The sequence below is a fragment of the Pseudorca crassidens genome, chromosome 2 (genome assembly GCF_039906515.1).
Source record: "Pseudorca crassidens isolate mPseCra1 chromosome 2, mPseCra1.hap1, whole genome shotgun sequence".
Lineage (NCBI taxonomy): Eukaryota > Metazoa > Chordata > Mammalia > Artiodactyla > Delphinidae > Pseudorca > Pseudorca crassidens.
Genome location: NC_090297.1, coordinates 131,715,034 through 131,731,989, shown reverse-complemented (window position 1 = coordinate 131,731,989; position 16,956 = coordinate 131,715,034). Strand labels below are relative to the sequence as shown.

Genomic DNA, 16,956 nt, shown 5'->3' with positions numbered 1-16,956 from the left:
GGAGGAAAGAAAGTAAAAAAGGAAAATTCTGGAGATATGTTTTTGTTATATCCTACTTCCTTCTGTAATGATTTAAGAGAATATAATACAAAGACTGCAAATGATAAAGTGAAAGAAGTAGAAAACATGGACCAAGGAGAAAGAAAATTTAAATTGCTGTTAAAAAAAAAATACAGCGATATAATATATGCATGCTTGTTTTGTGGTGGTGAGATAGCACTACAGGGGCTGGAGGAGGGATTGCCCATACTTGGGTAGGAGGGAGAGGGTTTGCGGGGAGGTGCACAGGGTAGGTAACTCAGGAACTGGCCTTTGAAAGATGAGCGAGACTTCCCAGCAGCAGAGGGGAAGCAGGGAGAAGAAAGTATTCAGAGTGAGGGGAACAGGAGGAGCAGGCACTCAGAGACCTGGATGCTCATAGCTTGTTTGGGAAAAAGCACAGCCGTCATTCTAGCCAATGGGTTACCAAAAGTCAAAGGGAGAGTGGGCAGATTCTGCGGCTCAGCCAGCCATCCCACCAGGAGACCACAGTGGCACCGAAGCCAAAGGTAAAATGACTGGTGAAAGCACCTGTCACCCCTGATACCCACTCTTGGCTGGCTGCTCCTCCCTGCTTTCCAGGGGTTCCCTGTTGCCTGCCAGAAGAGCCCAATTCAAAGCCAGACACATTTTTCTGTTTAGTTTAAGTTCTTGTGTCAACAAAAAGCAAATATCCCCACTGTCTTGTGATCAGGAGCCGGGATCGTACAATCTGTTTAGTGGGGCCAGCCTTGGGTGACAGGAGTGGTCAGCTGGAAAGCTGTGCTTGCTGACTCCACCATTTGGTTGGCAAAAGGTGAGCTCCCACCTTCCTTCTCCCAACTCTGTCCCTGCCACACTGATCACAGCCTGGAAGACTGGCTCGAACCACAATGATCACTTCAAGAATGTCTCTCAAACTCTGCATATATTGCCTGCTTTTTCTCCTGGCTTCATTAGGTATTAACCATTTTGTCTTGAACTTGTTCCTAATTTTAATGAATTGCAAACACCATCTTTTCTTCTCTCCCCTTCTTTACCGACATCACAAAAATGTATTTAGTTCCTACATTGTTTTTGTTCTTTTTCCTTCTTTCCATCCCTTTTCTAGTGTGAGTTAAGCTGAGTTAAGGGCAGGTGATAAGAGTTCTGCCTTTCTCACCAAAGCATCATAGACCAAGGAGTTGGTGCTTCAAGGTTATGTTAAACCTGTCTCTCTCTATGCAGAACCTAAACCAGCTGAAACCAAAGATTGTGTCTTTAAATCCTGACCATGTCTAAGCAAGTAAAATTCTTCCACAGATCTACAACCTGCTAAGCAGTCAACTGGTACAAGATGAAAACAATTCCAATCTTCCAAACCATTGATACCTGACTAACCAATCGTGATTCCACTCTTCCCTCATCACACCTCATCTTTCTCATCTTCTTCTCAAGCATCATTACCTTTTGCCTAATGCATCCTGTCTCTATCTCATACTGTGCTCATGTTTTCTAATGGTTGATTTCAATTTTCAAGTTCCTCTGTAGAGTACTGAAAGCTCTCTAAAGGAAAAATGGAAAATAAAATTCTTAGTTGAGAATACATTATCACGCTCATCATAATGGCAGCTTTGCAGAGAGCTAGGTGCCTACCATTTTGCTAGAAGCTGGTAAATTATGTCTAGTCAGTCATCAAAATAACCCAGTGACATAAATCCTTCTGATTTCATTATTTTACAAATGTGGAAACAAACCTAAAGTGGTTAGTTTCTTTTGTGTGTTTGTCTTTACCTAAATTACACACCTACTAAACAGTGGAGTCAAAATTTCATTCCAGGTCTGTCTCTCAAACTACACTCTTCATTAATATATTCTACTACCTTCAGATCACCTTGAAATCTTCAAGTGGTGCATGGTAGCTTGTAGAAATTTGGAAAATTCAGTTAAAGCCAGAATCATGATATAACCCCCACCTCAGTAACAGAAGGAAGAAAATCAGGCTCTTTCCTCCAGTCTTCTTGTAAGGAGGGCTGGTGGGGGCAGGGAAGGGGGCTGGTGCATGGCAGTCAGACAATGAACCACAAACAACCTGATTGCAAACTATTTTGCCTGCAAATTGTGGACAGGTCTAAACTGCAGCATTCCCATTTTGAAGCCGAAAGTGGGGGTCATAATTTCTGATAGGAAGATAAAAAAGCAAGGGAGAAGGATGGAACAAGTGTCCCTGTCTACTGCCCACCTGGAGAGAAATTGACACCCTAGTTAATGGAAACTGCACCTGTTCTTATGTATACCTTGCATTTCTATAAAGCCATGCTTCTCCTTGCTTGTTAGATTCCTCATTTTTCCTTTCAGATGATTTAGAAACATGCGCCTTTCCCCCATCCAGACAGGGGGAGGAACATGCCTACTGTCCCTCCCCAGGGGCTTGGTCCTGATGACCACGGGTTTCCAACTCACCTGCATGGGCCTGAGGTACTGCCCATTGCTGGCCTGAAGGTCAAACCCCCTTTGACAGGTGATAGAGCACTTCATGTGACCTGGGCCACCAGAGGTACAGTTCACCACATCCGCGTGATCAAGCAGCAATGGCACACAGCTGCCCTGCTCCCCACAGGGCTGATGGACACAGCTGGAGATGACAGAAACAGAAGTATCTTAAACGGACTCAGAACTGATAGGCAGCAGCAAAGGCTTTGCATCTCCCTCTGGGAAGTGCCTCTAAACCAAAGAGAACATTGTTTCTCCAAAGCCTACATTAAATTCATTACTTCCTTCTATGTGACCTGGAACCACGCAACATAAAATGAACAAGAACAATATCATCTACGAAGTGATTATGAACTGGCTTTCTCTATGGCTCTTCCAGGAGGACAAAATGATGGTAGAACAGGTGGGGAGCGTGTCTCAAGAGCTCTGGATGGCATCAGAAATGAATAGATCAGAGGATAATCCTTGAAATATTTCATAACCAGTACTCTGGGCCCCAAACAATCAGAACAGACACAGGACAAAGGTCAGGAGTGAATCCTGGAGGCCCCTGGTTGTGTCAGGCATTAAACTTTCTGTTGTTCAATCACAGGTTTGTCGCAGGGGACCCTGTAGAAAGGGCCTGGCTGTTTGAGATGGCAGAAAAAGCAACATTTATTTACTGATTGTCATGGAAATATTTTTGACAACTGGCATACACCATTGAATATCAGCACCAGCTAATCAGAAATTGAGCCCATGGCAGAAAGAAGAAACTCACACATATCAGATCCCAGCCACATGCCTGACGTTGTTCTACATGCTTCCAGGACATTATCTCAGCAGAGGAGAACTGCTGTCCAGATCTCAAGGGCTATTCAACTGGGAACAGGAGGGATAGGTAACTCCCCAGGGTTTGGGGAGACTCTGCTGGGACCATAACAGCAGCAAGGATGCAACAGAGATGGACCTAGAGATTGTCATACTGAGTGATGTAAGTCAGACAGAGAAAGACAAATATCATATGATATCGCTTATATGTGGAATCTAAAAAAAGAGTACAAATGAACTTACCTACAAAACAGAAATAAAGTTACAGATGTAGAAAACAAATTAATGGTTACCAGTGGGTAAGGTGGGGGAGGGATAAATTGGGAGATTGGGATTGACATATACACACCACTATATATAAAATAGATAACTAGCAAGGACCTACTGTATAGCAAAGGGAACTCTACTCAGTGCTCTGTAATGGACTATATGGTAAAAGAATCTAAAAAAGAGTGGAGATATATAGATAGATAGATAGATAGATAGATAGATGTATGTATGTATAACTGATTCACTTTGCAGTACACCTGAAACCAACACAACATTGTAAATCAACTGTACAAAAAAAAGAGGGGGGGGGCATGCAACAGAGCCGAAAGAGGGTTACCCTCTTATCAAGGCAGAACAACAGAGATTAAGATTTAGAGCAACTGCCCCCAGGCTGTGTGAATTTGAATCCTGGATTCACCATTTACTACTGCCTGTATGATTTGGTTATTTATTCCCCGGTATTTCAGCTCCTTCCCCCATGAGATGGGGATAATAATGGTGCATATCCCACAGGGTTGTTATTGTTCCTGGGTTAATTCTCTCTACTGCTCCACTGCAAATGGCCCAAGTCCCACCTTCAGTGGCCTGTTTTTTATGAACCAGCCACATGTTTTAGTTTTCCCACTTCTGTACTTTTGCTCAATTTGTTGTGTTTTCTAAAAGGCTTTCCTTCTCCAAGAAGCCCCTCCAGATATCTTCCTCCCTCGAACCTCTCAGGGAAATTTAAAAAATAACTCTTCGAACGCTTCTTTTACTCTATCTTGTAGTATAGTCATGTATGCATTTGATTGTTCTTCAGTTAATTAATTTATCCATCCTTTGATCCACAAGGCAATTAGTATCTGTCTCTTAAATGCTGTTGAATCTCCCAACTAGATTATGATATTCTTGAAGACAAACACTGACTCCTACCCACTTTTGTATTCACCATACACCTCATTGTAGGAGTTACAATAAGTGTCTGCTGAATTAAATTTGTTCATATCATAGACATCAAAGTAAGTCAATGGCTATCAAAATGGTAAATTTGTTAAATTTTATAGTGATAGGTGGGGATATGAAATACAAAAATATCATTATCAGACGACGGAGGATGGGAGGGAGATGCAAGAGGGAGGAGATATGGGGATATATGTATATGTATAGCTGATTCACTTTGTTATAAAGCAGAAACGAACACACCATTGTAAAGCAATTATACTCCAATAAAGACGTTAAAAAAGAAAAAAAGTGATCCAACCATCTTGCCCTACTCATTCATTCATTCACTCACTCATAAACATTTACTGAGCACTTAGCATTGGCAAGGCATCGGTCTCAGTACTGGGGATAAAATAAACATGCCCTTAAAGAACACATAGTCTAGCGGTGTAGAACAACAAGATATTTTCTTGCTCATGATGTTTTTGCCAGTGGTACTAAATATTAGTTAAAATGGCTTCTGTGAGTCTCGTCATCATTAATTTGTTCTATTTGCCCTTGAATTGTGTTAGCAGCCAACGACCTTATCAAGGAGCTGGGCAACGATATAAGAAAGTGGAAAATAGGGGCTTCCCTGGTGGCGCAGTGGTTAAGAATCCGCCTTCCAATGCAGGGGACATGGGTTTGATCCCTGGTCCAGGAAGATCCCACATGCCAAAGAGCAACTAAGCCGCGTGTGCCACAACTACTGAGCCTGAGCTCTAGAGCCTGCGAGCCACAACTACTGAAGCCCGCAAGCCTAGAGCCTGTGCTCTGCAACAAAAGAAGCCACTGCAACGAGAAGCCTGCACACCACAGCGAAGAGTAGACCCCGCTTGCAGCAAACAGAGAAAGCCCGCGCGCAGCAACGAAGACCCAGCACAGCCAAAAATAAGTAAGTAAATAAATAAAAAAGGAAGTGGAAAATAAAATGTCATTGAATTGAACATACTGCCTTGAAATAACTGAGAATTGCTTTAAAATGCACTAGTCCAAAAAGTATGGATTTGATTCGAATATGCTAAAGTTGCTGCCCCTGATCTTGGGGTTTCAGTTACACGTCAGGGATTTAAGTTATATGTCAGTGACATTCTCATTTCTTTTACCTATGCTTATTAGGTATAGGATGGAGGAATTGGAGTTGAGTGGTATGAAGGAAACTTTTTTACTCCTTTAAGCTCTGATTATTCTCTGTGAAGGTGTAGTATTCCCTCAGAATCACTCCGGGAGCCTGATGAAGGGAGGAATATATGAATTGCGGGGGGATGACTGTTAATTGTCAGCATGGATTCTCCAAATCCAATGCTGCTAATTAGGTATGCAATACAGGAAATAAACCTTTGTCTCCGAGTCTTTATTCAGCCTAGCTGGATAAGGAATCTGAAACCTGACGGTCCTTCATGGAATGAGATCAGAACACCTCATTAGTGATGCTAAAGAACTCAAGTTCCACAGATACTACATGCCCTTGATGTACACAAAACGTAATATTTCTTCAGCGTGTTAAGCAGAGAAGACTGGAAAACAGAGAGTCATTAACAGTTCTGGTTCATGTCAGCTCACTGCCAAGAAATTAATGTGAAATAGCAGCACGTGCTATTTTCCAGTGACTCCGTCCAATTCATCCATGTCATCACTGAGGACAAATACGTGCTGAGATAAGACACAAAACAAATACTCTGAATGAGCCTCCTTCCATCAAGATGGTGTTCCATTAACTACTGTTGCTATGACTACCAGTATTAAAAGTCCATCCAGCCTTGGCAGCAAGGGAGGAAGAATGAGACAGGGGATGATAGAAAAGAGGGAAAGTGGCATGAAATAAGACCAAGACAAAAAAAAAAAAAGCATCAAACCCAGACCAGACCTGTTTATGAAGTGAGAAATGGTTTTAGGGCAGCTGCTGCAAATTCTTTCACTAGCTTATATTTCCATTTGCTTCCTTTTTAAGGAATTTGTTTTATGAGAGTGGTGTTTGTCAGGTCGTTAGCTTCTGATGGCATCTGGTATCAATTGCAGACTTCTCTCCTTTGCACCCCAACCCCAAACCCCTTTTTGTGTTTCTCTTCCACTACAAATACTGCTTCCCTGAGTGAAGTTTCTGTGTTCTCCGTTTTCCCATGCTCCTGACACATTCTTCTTTCTGGCTACTGTTACATTAAGCCCCAATATCATAATGATAATGCTGATAGTAAACATAATTAGTCTTAAAACTTTTCAAAAGCTTTCTTCTTAGGGTCTTTGGACAAATGTTAATGAAAGTGGCAGCAGTGAAGCCTTACAATGTCCCAGAGAGATGGGCAGTTAGGTATTTATCTTGGTTTGACATACAAGGAAACTAAAGCTGTTTGAAGACTGGCTGGAGGCTGCACAGTGAGTTAGAGGAAAATCCTCAGGCTGGGTCTCAGAGTCCTCACTCTCGGGGCCAGCCTAGACCACCAGGCCGTCTCCCTGGCAACAAGGTGGATCTCCTGTTGCTTTCTTCTCCATTCAGGAGCTAGCATCATTGGCCAAGATGAGCCAAGAAGCTCCTCAGCAGGGTAGTCGGGGGGAAAGAGTAGAATAGTAAATGGTTGGTCTCAGTTTTGAGCAGTTTTCTTTTAAATGAGAGAATATCAAATTGGCAATTTTTGTCCAGCTGCCATTGTCTGCATGATGCCCTACTAAGCGTGTTTCTTCCTTTGGCAACCACTTCTCACCCTTCCACCCATCTTTTTCCAGACCTTTCCCCACACCCCATCACAATGTGTTCTCGGGTAAGGATATGATGCAGTCAGTCAGATGTGATTCACAGGTATTTCCATTTTAACAGGAGACAAAAGTTTGAAGGCAAAGGAATGAGTTTTTCATGATAGAATCTTAAGTCAGTAGGCCCTCAGAGGTCACATTACGTAGATGGTCACCTTACCCATCATTCTAGCTTTGCTCTTTGTGTCTCCACTTCCCCAATAAGCCTCTACTCTCTCCCTTCTTGTCCTCACTTCCGGAAGCCATCATGTTTGAGGATTTTAAAAAATGCTTTCAATAGAGAAATCCCTTTTCAAAATGTATGTTATCCCTGGGCTATCTTCTTGCATATAACCTGCTTGTGGACACCCAGGCACACTAGTAGCACCGTCCTACCAAAATGATGTGTGTGCTTCCTTTTCGTTTGGGCCTCTGCGTGATGCCTTGGGAAACCTCTGTTGGCAGAGTTCCATAAAAGAATGGCCCTCATCTGCCACAAGGCAGACTTTGTCAACCACAGTTGTATATTTAACTCACTTAGAGGCAGCATTTAAAAAATAAAGATACCCAGGCTCTGTCCCCTGGAGATTTTGATTCTGTAGGTTTGTGGTGGGATCCTCACAGCTGTGATTTTATTTTAAGTTTCAAAGTTTTTCAGGCTCACCAGGAGTGAAACCCGGCACCATAAAGAGCTGGGTATGTGTAACCTGAAAGATATGTCAACAAATTCCATAGGCCAAGACTATAAAATAACAAATGCTGATTCCAGAAGGAGAAACTCGTTCCACTGTTTCATCATTATGCTTTAATGTTTTCAGCACAAATTATCACGTGGGAGTCATAAGACAGATCAAAAGTATAAAACATTTCCCCCATTCTGAAGAATCTTTCAATACGGCTGAAGAGAGAAAATAATTAAATCATGTGGTACCGATTATAAATCCATGGCTGTTCCAGAGAAAGTTTTATCATTGGATATGATTTGACCTCAATAAATTAATAGGATTTGGAAAGGCAAAAGAGATATGCCAGAAAGATACCTCCAATGCTTTCCAGACAGAACACAGAGCAAAGTAGCACTCTAAAAACCTAGACAAAATCACCATTTCCTCTCCCTGCCACTGAGAACTGAAGAAAATTCAGTAGGGGCGGGGATCTTAAATTCTGACTAACAAATTTAAAGAACCTATATGGAAAAGAGTCAACATCGATATTTGATGATAGACTTAGAGGCAAGCCCCCCAAATCTTCCCCTACCTTCCAGGGATTGGTGAGGAACAGAGTAAGACTAACATCAGAAAGCAGACATCATTCTCAGCAGAGACAGCAGACAGACTCACTAACAAACCTACAATGAGCTGTGCCCCAGGGCATGCCAAATCAGGCACATTTTAAAATTTTCCATTGCTTGAGGCCACTAGAGTGAAGCTGGCTTCACTTCCAGCCAAGGTCCACATTTGGGAAGCTGGGTAGTTCCTAAGGAATGGGTGAAGTCCTGGCTGTTCTGTCCACAGCTTCCTCACAGCTTTGGTGTAAGGTTCCCCTGAGGGTCTGTGCCATCCTGGAGGAATTTCAGAAGGCTATGACACTATTCCACTATTCAGAATCAATAGTGAAACCTTATTTCTCCCATGTAAGAACTGATGCAAGTTATGCACTAAAGATCCCATTTCTTGCGTGTGACAGATGGAGGGTGGGGAAGACCTTTAAAAATGATCTTAGAGGAACCACAGTTTGTTAAAACTAAAATGGACCTTAAAGATAATTCAACCCTAATTCCTCATTTTAGAGATGAGGAAATTGAGCCCAAACGAAATTATGGGATATTCCACAACTTCCTACCACACTCAGACTACAATATAATAACAAAGAAACATTTAATGAAGCTTTAGGTTAAACTCAAAATCAGGTTGACATCAGCTCAAGAACTTTTCTAAAGTCAACGTCCCACCCTCCCTCAGGCATCCAACTTGATACCTGGAATCTAGATTAGTTTAGGAGAAACTTTCATACTTTTTGAGAAATAGCACGGTGTGATGGAGAAAGTAGTAGATCAAGGCCAATGTGACTTGGGCTCAGGTCTTGGCTTGGCCCTGCTTAAATCTATGACATTGGGTAAGTCTCTTAACCACTCTGGCCTTTTGTCTGCAAATCTGTAAAGTGATGGGGTTAAACTAGGTTCTCTCAAGGGTCCCTTCCAGCTTTAACATGGTATTTAACTCTCTAGATGAGGTGATGATGCTACTGGGGTGGGAGTACAGAAAACCCATGAATGGGCAGGATGTGGTAGAGAACCCAAAAAAAGAGTTGCTCACAATCTTTCTTTCCTAGTATAAGTTTTTGCTTAATGTCACAACATTTAAGTTGTTTAGTTAAACAAAAGATTGCAATTCATTTATCCAAGAAGTGCTACCATTGACCAAATAGCAATCCCAGTGGTTTCTGTAGAAACAACTCTTTGAAGGTTACACAGTGAAAGAGGATCAGATTTCTCTCCATTCCTCCACTTTGTTTTACCAATTCTTAGTGAAATAAGAGGGTATGGGCTAAGAAGAAATGTATGCTCTGGGTTTGGCAGCAGACGGAAATAACACATACAGAAAGTAGAGTGGGCTGGAAGAGATGGAGTCCTCGTTAATCTTCCCACCACCAACAGCAAAACCAAATAATAATAATAATATCCATCCTTAGAGAGCTTTGCTGTTTCTCCAAACAAATACAAAAACATGGCCACCATTCTGGCTCCCCATTCTACTTCCTCCTCACTACTGGCTCCATCTTTGCTTTGTAGGGCAAGAACCAGATTAAATGTCAAGTACATTTCCATCAGCCTTCTTGGGCAGAACGAAGCTGGTACTTTGAGGGGTTTTACTGAAAGGTCATACTGACCAAGAAGGGAAAATTAATTCAAATTCTTCTCCTCTGAAGAGTCTCATCTGATAGAAACAGAGGAATCTCAGTAATAATTCTGAGTTTTCCATCACGTGATAAAGAAATGAATTACTGCACTAAGCAGACTTCTCCTTCCTTCCTGTATCCTGGGAAAGTGGAGGTTTTCTCTGCCCCTCTATTGAAGTCTTTGCCCCTAAGTTGGCCCCTGAAAACATCTCTGTCAGGAGATGTCCATCTCTTCCTCGAATGTGACCTATTCATAAGTTCAGGACTGGACTCTGGTGGTCCCAGGACTGGTAATTTGCTTCACTCATTTCTATTTCAGGGCATGGTTTTTTACCATGCCTGACTGTAACACTAGACGTCCCATCCAAATGCCCCCTCTTCCTCTAAAGAAAAACAGATTTACATCACACAGCCAAAAGCACTCCCTTTCAAAATCCCTGTCTCACCAAGTTTCAGAACTGACGATTTTAATGTAGATTATAAAATATGTGGAACACCAAAGAAAGAGTCAAAACAATTTCTGGCTCACCGGCAGAGAATGTGTGCCCTAGCACAGCACCAAGGAAACATAATCACTCATCAGAAACAACAACAATAAAAACAAATATTATGTCTATATAGAATATATATAATAAACTTTTTTTCCAGTTTGCGAAGGCAGTAACCATTTCCACGTGAGGCATTTCCTAATGAGGAGTGATCACTGGAGCCCCCAAATGACTGCACTGCTGACTCCCCCTACCCACCCCACTATTCTTCCCGGGGCACCAATTAAACTATTAATTCAGGAGTGACACTTCCCCAGCCATATTCATAGGCCAAGGCTGGGGAATTGTGAAACAGGTGGAGTTAAGTGAGGGAACAACATAATCCTGAGAATAAAGTTTAATGGGCATGGGGGTGGTGGTGGGATGAACTGGGAGATTGGGATTGACATGTATACACTAATATGTATAAAATAGGTAACTAATAAAAAAATATGCTCGCAAAAAAAAAACAGAACAGTTTAATGGGCATGAGCTTCCATCTGTGGCATTCCTAGAACAGTACTTACAAGGCAGGAAGAAAGGATAGCATGGCTTCTGTGTGGCTATATACGAGCTACGCGTTAACTGAGGTCTTGAGGAGTCGCAAGCCAGCACCTTGAATGAGCCCCAAATTCACATATAGAAGTAGAATATAAAACACATGTTGGGCCCCTCTGGGACTCTCTCTCCCCCTTGGCTTCCTTTCCCCATAAAGTTTCTGGACTCCCCAACAGAAGCTTCACATTGTTCCCATCATCTCGTAATTCAGGAATTTATCAGTCCTTGGTTGACATCAGATTTGGAATATTACTCTCTTCTGTCCTTTTGTTCTTCCTAGCATTCCCAAGCCTTGCAACATCAATGGCTCATTTGCTTATGGAGAAATGAAGGCCCAAAGAAGGGAAGGGACTGTCCTAAAATCGTGTGGTGAGACTGGATGATGCAGCCAAATGTGAGAGGCAGGGGTCTGGACATCGGGCTTGCTGCCATTCTAATTGCCAGGCTTCCTCTGTCTCCCCAGTTATGGCTACACCGAACCACGGCCTGAGAGTCCTTGCAACCAGAACTTAGGGTCAAATCCGTCAACAGTGTCTGTCTATTTGGCAGGCTGGCAAGACGACAGAACCCTGGAAATACTGGCTTGTTTTTATTTTCTGTGCTTTCTCCACCAGCTGCCGTTAATACAGACCATAAGCACAGGGCCAGCCCTGAGAAAAATTGGGAAGCAGGTGATATTTTAAACTCATTTCTCTTTTTAGCACCAATTTTCCCGCTTCTCATACTCCCCCAAACTTCCAGTTACCTACACTAGGTTGCATTTCAGCAGGGCTCTGGTATACTTTTGAGTTGGCAAGGTCCATAAGAGAATACTTCTGGCATAAACAGCTGATAACGACTTAAGACATTTCTATTTCTATTAAGTGGTTATTGACTATTTTAAAGAGACCGCTGGAGATTATCAGGACTTGAACAAAATAATTCCTAATTGTGGACTTTCAGACACTGTGATAAGGCATTGGGAATTAGTGTTGTGAAGTCACTGTTTTGAAACCAGCCTTAGCGGTAGATTCCAACCACAAGTCTTCCTAAGATGTCTGTGCCTGTAGCCCTGAAATCTGAAACCTGAAAGCTGCCACCCAACTGGTCCTAAGAATGTATCCCACCATCTCAGACAACGTAATATTTTAATAAAGGAACCATCTCAGACAACGTAATATTTTAATAAAGGCTATTTCTAGAGTAGTCTAGCCGTGCCCCAATAAACCCCTAAATGAGACCATGTCCAGGACCTTTCCATTTTTCCTCTATAACCCCATGAGAGTAAACAGTTGAAAAGACTCAAACAGCTCACTGTGCCTCTCAAAGCAGATCTGTCTTTCACCAGGCCATCCATCATCGGCCAGGAGAACCAGAATCCTCGCCAGTGGATTCTCCTCCTTCCCTCTTATTTTATGGACAAATCATTCTGGGAAAAGGAAGTTGAGCAAGAAACCTAGGGAACAATTGAGCAGCTATAATTCTTTTCTTGCTTAAGAAGCAAAAATGGATTCAATGTTAATTTGCTAAACTGCTTTGGGGAAGAAGATAATCCAATGAATAGAAATGCAATACATATTTCATTTCTATACGGCCTTTCCCAGCAGCAAGAGAGAACAGTTCCCATCATCCTGGAACATTAAAAGGAAACCCTATGCTAAATATAAAAGACAAAGAGCCAAAGGATAAATAGATGCTTTAACCTGTGGCCCCTAGCACAAGAAAGGAAGAAACCCTTTACTTTGTGAGGCTATCAAAAGGGTGGTGATTGGAATGTTTTACATAGGACTGAGTAGGGAACAGAGAAGCCTGGCAAGGTATAGGGGCCCAATCCAGGAAGAGAAGGAAGGGAAAGTGTTGCCATTTTAAATCTGAGCTCCAAATAATTGAAGCGCGATAGGAATTGGTAAAGCAGCAGCAATGAGGGTTCCAGGGAATAATGAAGCATGAAGCAGAATGACGGATAATAGAGATGGAATGATCCTATTACCAAGACCAGGCTCACAAACTGATTACAGCAGGGATGGAATGCCAAGGCACTGAGCTGTGCTCTGGCTGCATGCCCCTGGACTCAGGCTCAGAGGCCTTATAATCTAGCCCCAGCTCTACCAGTAATCTATGGGGCAACCAAGAAGAAACATTTTTACACCTGAGAAGTCCCAACACCTTCCGAATGGAAAACACAGCCACTTGCTCCCAGAAATTCTCTGGGGGTTATAAAAGTCATAGAAGTGAATTCTATGGAAAAGGTGCTTTCCTTTCTACCACATCCCTCCACTCCCCAACCAAAATCCCACGTCTGCCAAGAAGTCTCCACGGACAATGGAGGGTGACCCAGAAATCCTCTATACTTGACTTACTGATGAAGGTGCTATCTTCTTGGTCAGCAGATCCACCTTTTCAAGATTAGCTTTCTAAGGCTAAAGATATCTTTTGTGTCACAGCACAGCAACGTCATTCAAAGGGGGGATCTGAAGAGGTAAGGCAGCTGAGGGGAGCCAGCCTGAGATAGCATTAACCCTGCGTGTTACCGAAGTTTGAGTGTGAATCGCAAATGGAAAGATATGAGTTATTTGGTGGTGGCTGACTGTTGGCTTTTCTCCCTGAATTATTTATTTTTTACAGTCCCTGCTTCAGGAAACAGAATCTGAAGAACAGAGGCTCCACAGAGAAAACAACAGTGACTAAACTAATATACATGTACATAAATTTGTAGGTCTCTGTGCATCCTGAGGCACTTCAAACCAAATCAGCTATACACTATTCTTTGATTACTCATTTCTAAAAATAAATTCATTTATTTATTTATTTTTGGCTGTGTTGGGTCTTCGTTGCTGTGCGTGCGCTTTCTCTAGTTGTGGCGAGCGGGGGCTACTCTTTGTTGTGGTGCGTGGGCTTCTCATTGTGGTGGCTTCTCTTGTTGTGGAGCATGGGCTCTAGGCGCTCGGGCTTCAGTAGTTGTGGAGCACAGGCTCGGTAGTTGTGGCGCACGGGCTTAGTTGCTCCGAGGCATAGGGGATCTTCCCTGACCAGGGATCGAATCCATGTCCTCTTCGTTGGCAGGCAGATTCTTAACCACTGTGCCACCAGGGAAGTCCCTACTCATTTTTAATTACCTGATTCTTTTCTTTACACAAGCATGATTAACAAAACATGGCAGGTATGTTACTTATGTCAGGCATTACGTCAAGTATAAAAGAGTTGGAGGCTGAACTCTCACTGATGTCCACAGTAACAGCCAAATAGTAAATGTTTTTAATGCAAAAGATAAATTCTGCTTAAGAGCTGTTGCCTTGAATATACAATCATACACACACAATGTGTGTGTTCATTATTTCCTCTTGACTCAGACTTTATGTGCTCATGCTCAGTTTGCTTTAACTAAAGAGGAAAATCCAGATTTATGCAGAAAAGATAAAAGCAAAGAAAGAGAAGAGAAAATCTGGGGATGACACTGCTGTTTACAAAAATATTTATATTTTACTTAAAAAATAATGCCTTTCTGAATGGCACAATCATTCAAAAAGTTAAATCATTTAAAAATTTAGTTATATAATTCAATGCATATTAATCTTCTCCAAAAGATTGCCTTGTGTAAAATAAAATACATACACACACACACTTACACATATATAACCACATTTCACTACACCCAAATTGCTAAATAAATTAACCCTCAATTGTCCTACATTATGAAAAGAGTCAGAATGCAGATCATTTAAATAATAACCACTTTTTTATTTTTAGATTTTTAAAATAATTTTATGATTTTCTAGGAAACCCAATTGATATTACTGATTGTTTTTCACTTTAATGAACACTGTAACAATTCTGGATGAGCTATTGAGAAGGTGGCTTAGGAAAAAGGGAAAATGAACTTGGGAATAAAATGTGGAAATGGATCAGTCATAAAATGGATGTGGTGGACCTAGATAATGAAGTATTGGGAGGACATTCTCTGGTAAAAGGCTGTTTAGATAATCCACCTACCAAGAACTGGGGAATCCCTATAAGAAAGACCTTACTCTGGGAATCATTGTTCTTCCCTCATGCTTTTTTCCTGCATGCAAATTCCTCACATGTCCCTTGTGACCCAAGCTGCCTAGTAAGTTGAAACTACATCAGTAGAGTGTGTGGCTCTATCAGGCCATGAGACACATGCAGTGAGATCCTTGTAACTCCAAGGTCTAGGCACACTAGTCCAGCCTAACGTATTTTGGTGGACATTATTCCAGCCTCTTAGAATCCACAACCTTGTGTAATTCTCTCAGCTTGAGTGCGGGTGGGACCAGTGACTTACTTCTAACCAAATGAATATGGCAAAGGTGACAATGTCACTTCTGAGTACACAACCTAAGATTGAAAGGTACTCTTGCTGAGAGACTCTCTCTTTATGGCTTTGAAGAAACAAATTGCCAAGTGTGAGCTGCCCCATGGAGATGGCTATGGGGTAAGGAACTGAGGACAGCATCTGTGCAACATCCAGCAGGAAACAGGCCCTCAGTCTGGCAGCATTTGGGGACCAAATGCCTACAGAGGACCCAGTTAAGCCTGGCCTAAAATCTTGAATTTCAGAAACTGTGAGAGTATAAATGTGTATTGGTTTAAGCTGCAGAAAACTAATACATACACAAACCAGGCTTTAAATTGTAGTCTTCCTTCTGGCTTACCTGTACTTCTAATCTCCAAGAGAACGGAATATTTCTTTTCTGATTTTCTCTCCTCGAGGAATAAGATTCTTTTTGTCTGGGCTAGGACCGCATAGGAGCTGGGACAAATTTTCTCTTTTTCTAATGACCCCAAATCCCCTGGATTCTGCCCATAAAATTGCCCCACTAGATAATTCATTTCCTGAACCTTTCCAAAAGTCCAAAATATCCTTACAATTCCACCATTTATTACCTACTCCATCAAATATCACCAGATCACCTGCATTACTTGGAGCCCACATCTACATTTCTTGGTTTCATGGATTCCTCAAAATAAATATGCCATTTGCATAGACATATCTAAAATACGGGTGCTCTTTAATTATTCCAGGGCCAGTTAAAATCTTCTTACTGCAGTCCAAATAAGAGTTTGTGGGAGGGTGGAAGGATTTCTTGGAGAGTAATAGACATGAGTATATTTCTTTTTAAAAATAATTAATTAATTAATTTTGTTGTTGTTGTTGAGGTATAGTTGTTTTACAATGTTGTGTTAGTTTCTACTGTACAGCGAAGTGGAGTTCCCTGTGCTATACAGCAGGTTCTTATTAGTTATCTATTTTACACATATTAGCGTATATATGTCAATCTCAATCTCCCAATTCACCCCACCACCACCACCCTCTTTCCCTCCTTGGTGTCCACACGTTTGTTCTCTACCTCTGTGTCACATGAGTATGTTTCTAAAACAGCTTTTCGTTCCTATAATGAAAACTTTCTTTACTAAAAACAAATTACTTTGATACTACTCTTAGTTTTGCTAGTTTTAAATAAGGTGAATTTGTACACACTGAGTCTCAGTTTCCTCAACTGAAAAATGATTCCTGGCATATTGTAGGCACTTAATAAATATTTTTTGAATGATGAATAGTCTGCCTCTTTCTACACACACATACACACACACACACACACACACACACACACACACCCCATATAGAATAGTTTTACAAATCAGTCTACATTAAATTTTTCAGAAGCCTTTCTACTATGTGAAATAAAATATGGCAATGTATATACAATGTGTATACACA

At 41.6% G+C, this 16,956-nt stretch overlaps 1 protein-coding gene across 3 annotated transcripts in view; it reads right to left on the bottom strand.

The window, feature by feature from the left end:
• PAPPA2 (pappalysin 2) overlaps window positions 1–16,956 on the bottom strand; it is a 488,087-nt gene that overhangs the window by 75,873 nt on the left and 395,258 nt on the right. For all 3 annotated transcript variants that reach the window (XM_067728728.1, XM_067728730.1, XM_067728729.1), the window contains one exon: window positions 2,461–2,632. In XM_067728728.1, coding sequence (XP_067584829.1) covers window positions 2,461–2,632 — 172 coding nt within the window. The remainder of the gene's footprint in view (window positions 1–2,460; window positions 2,633–16,956) is intronic.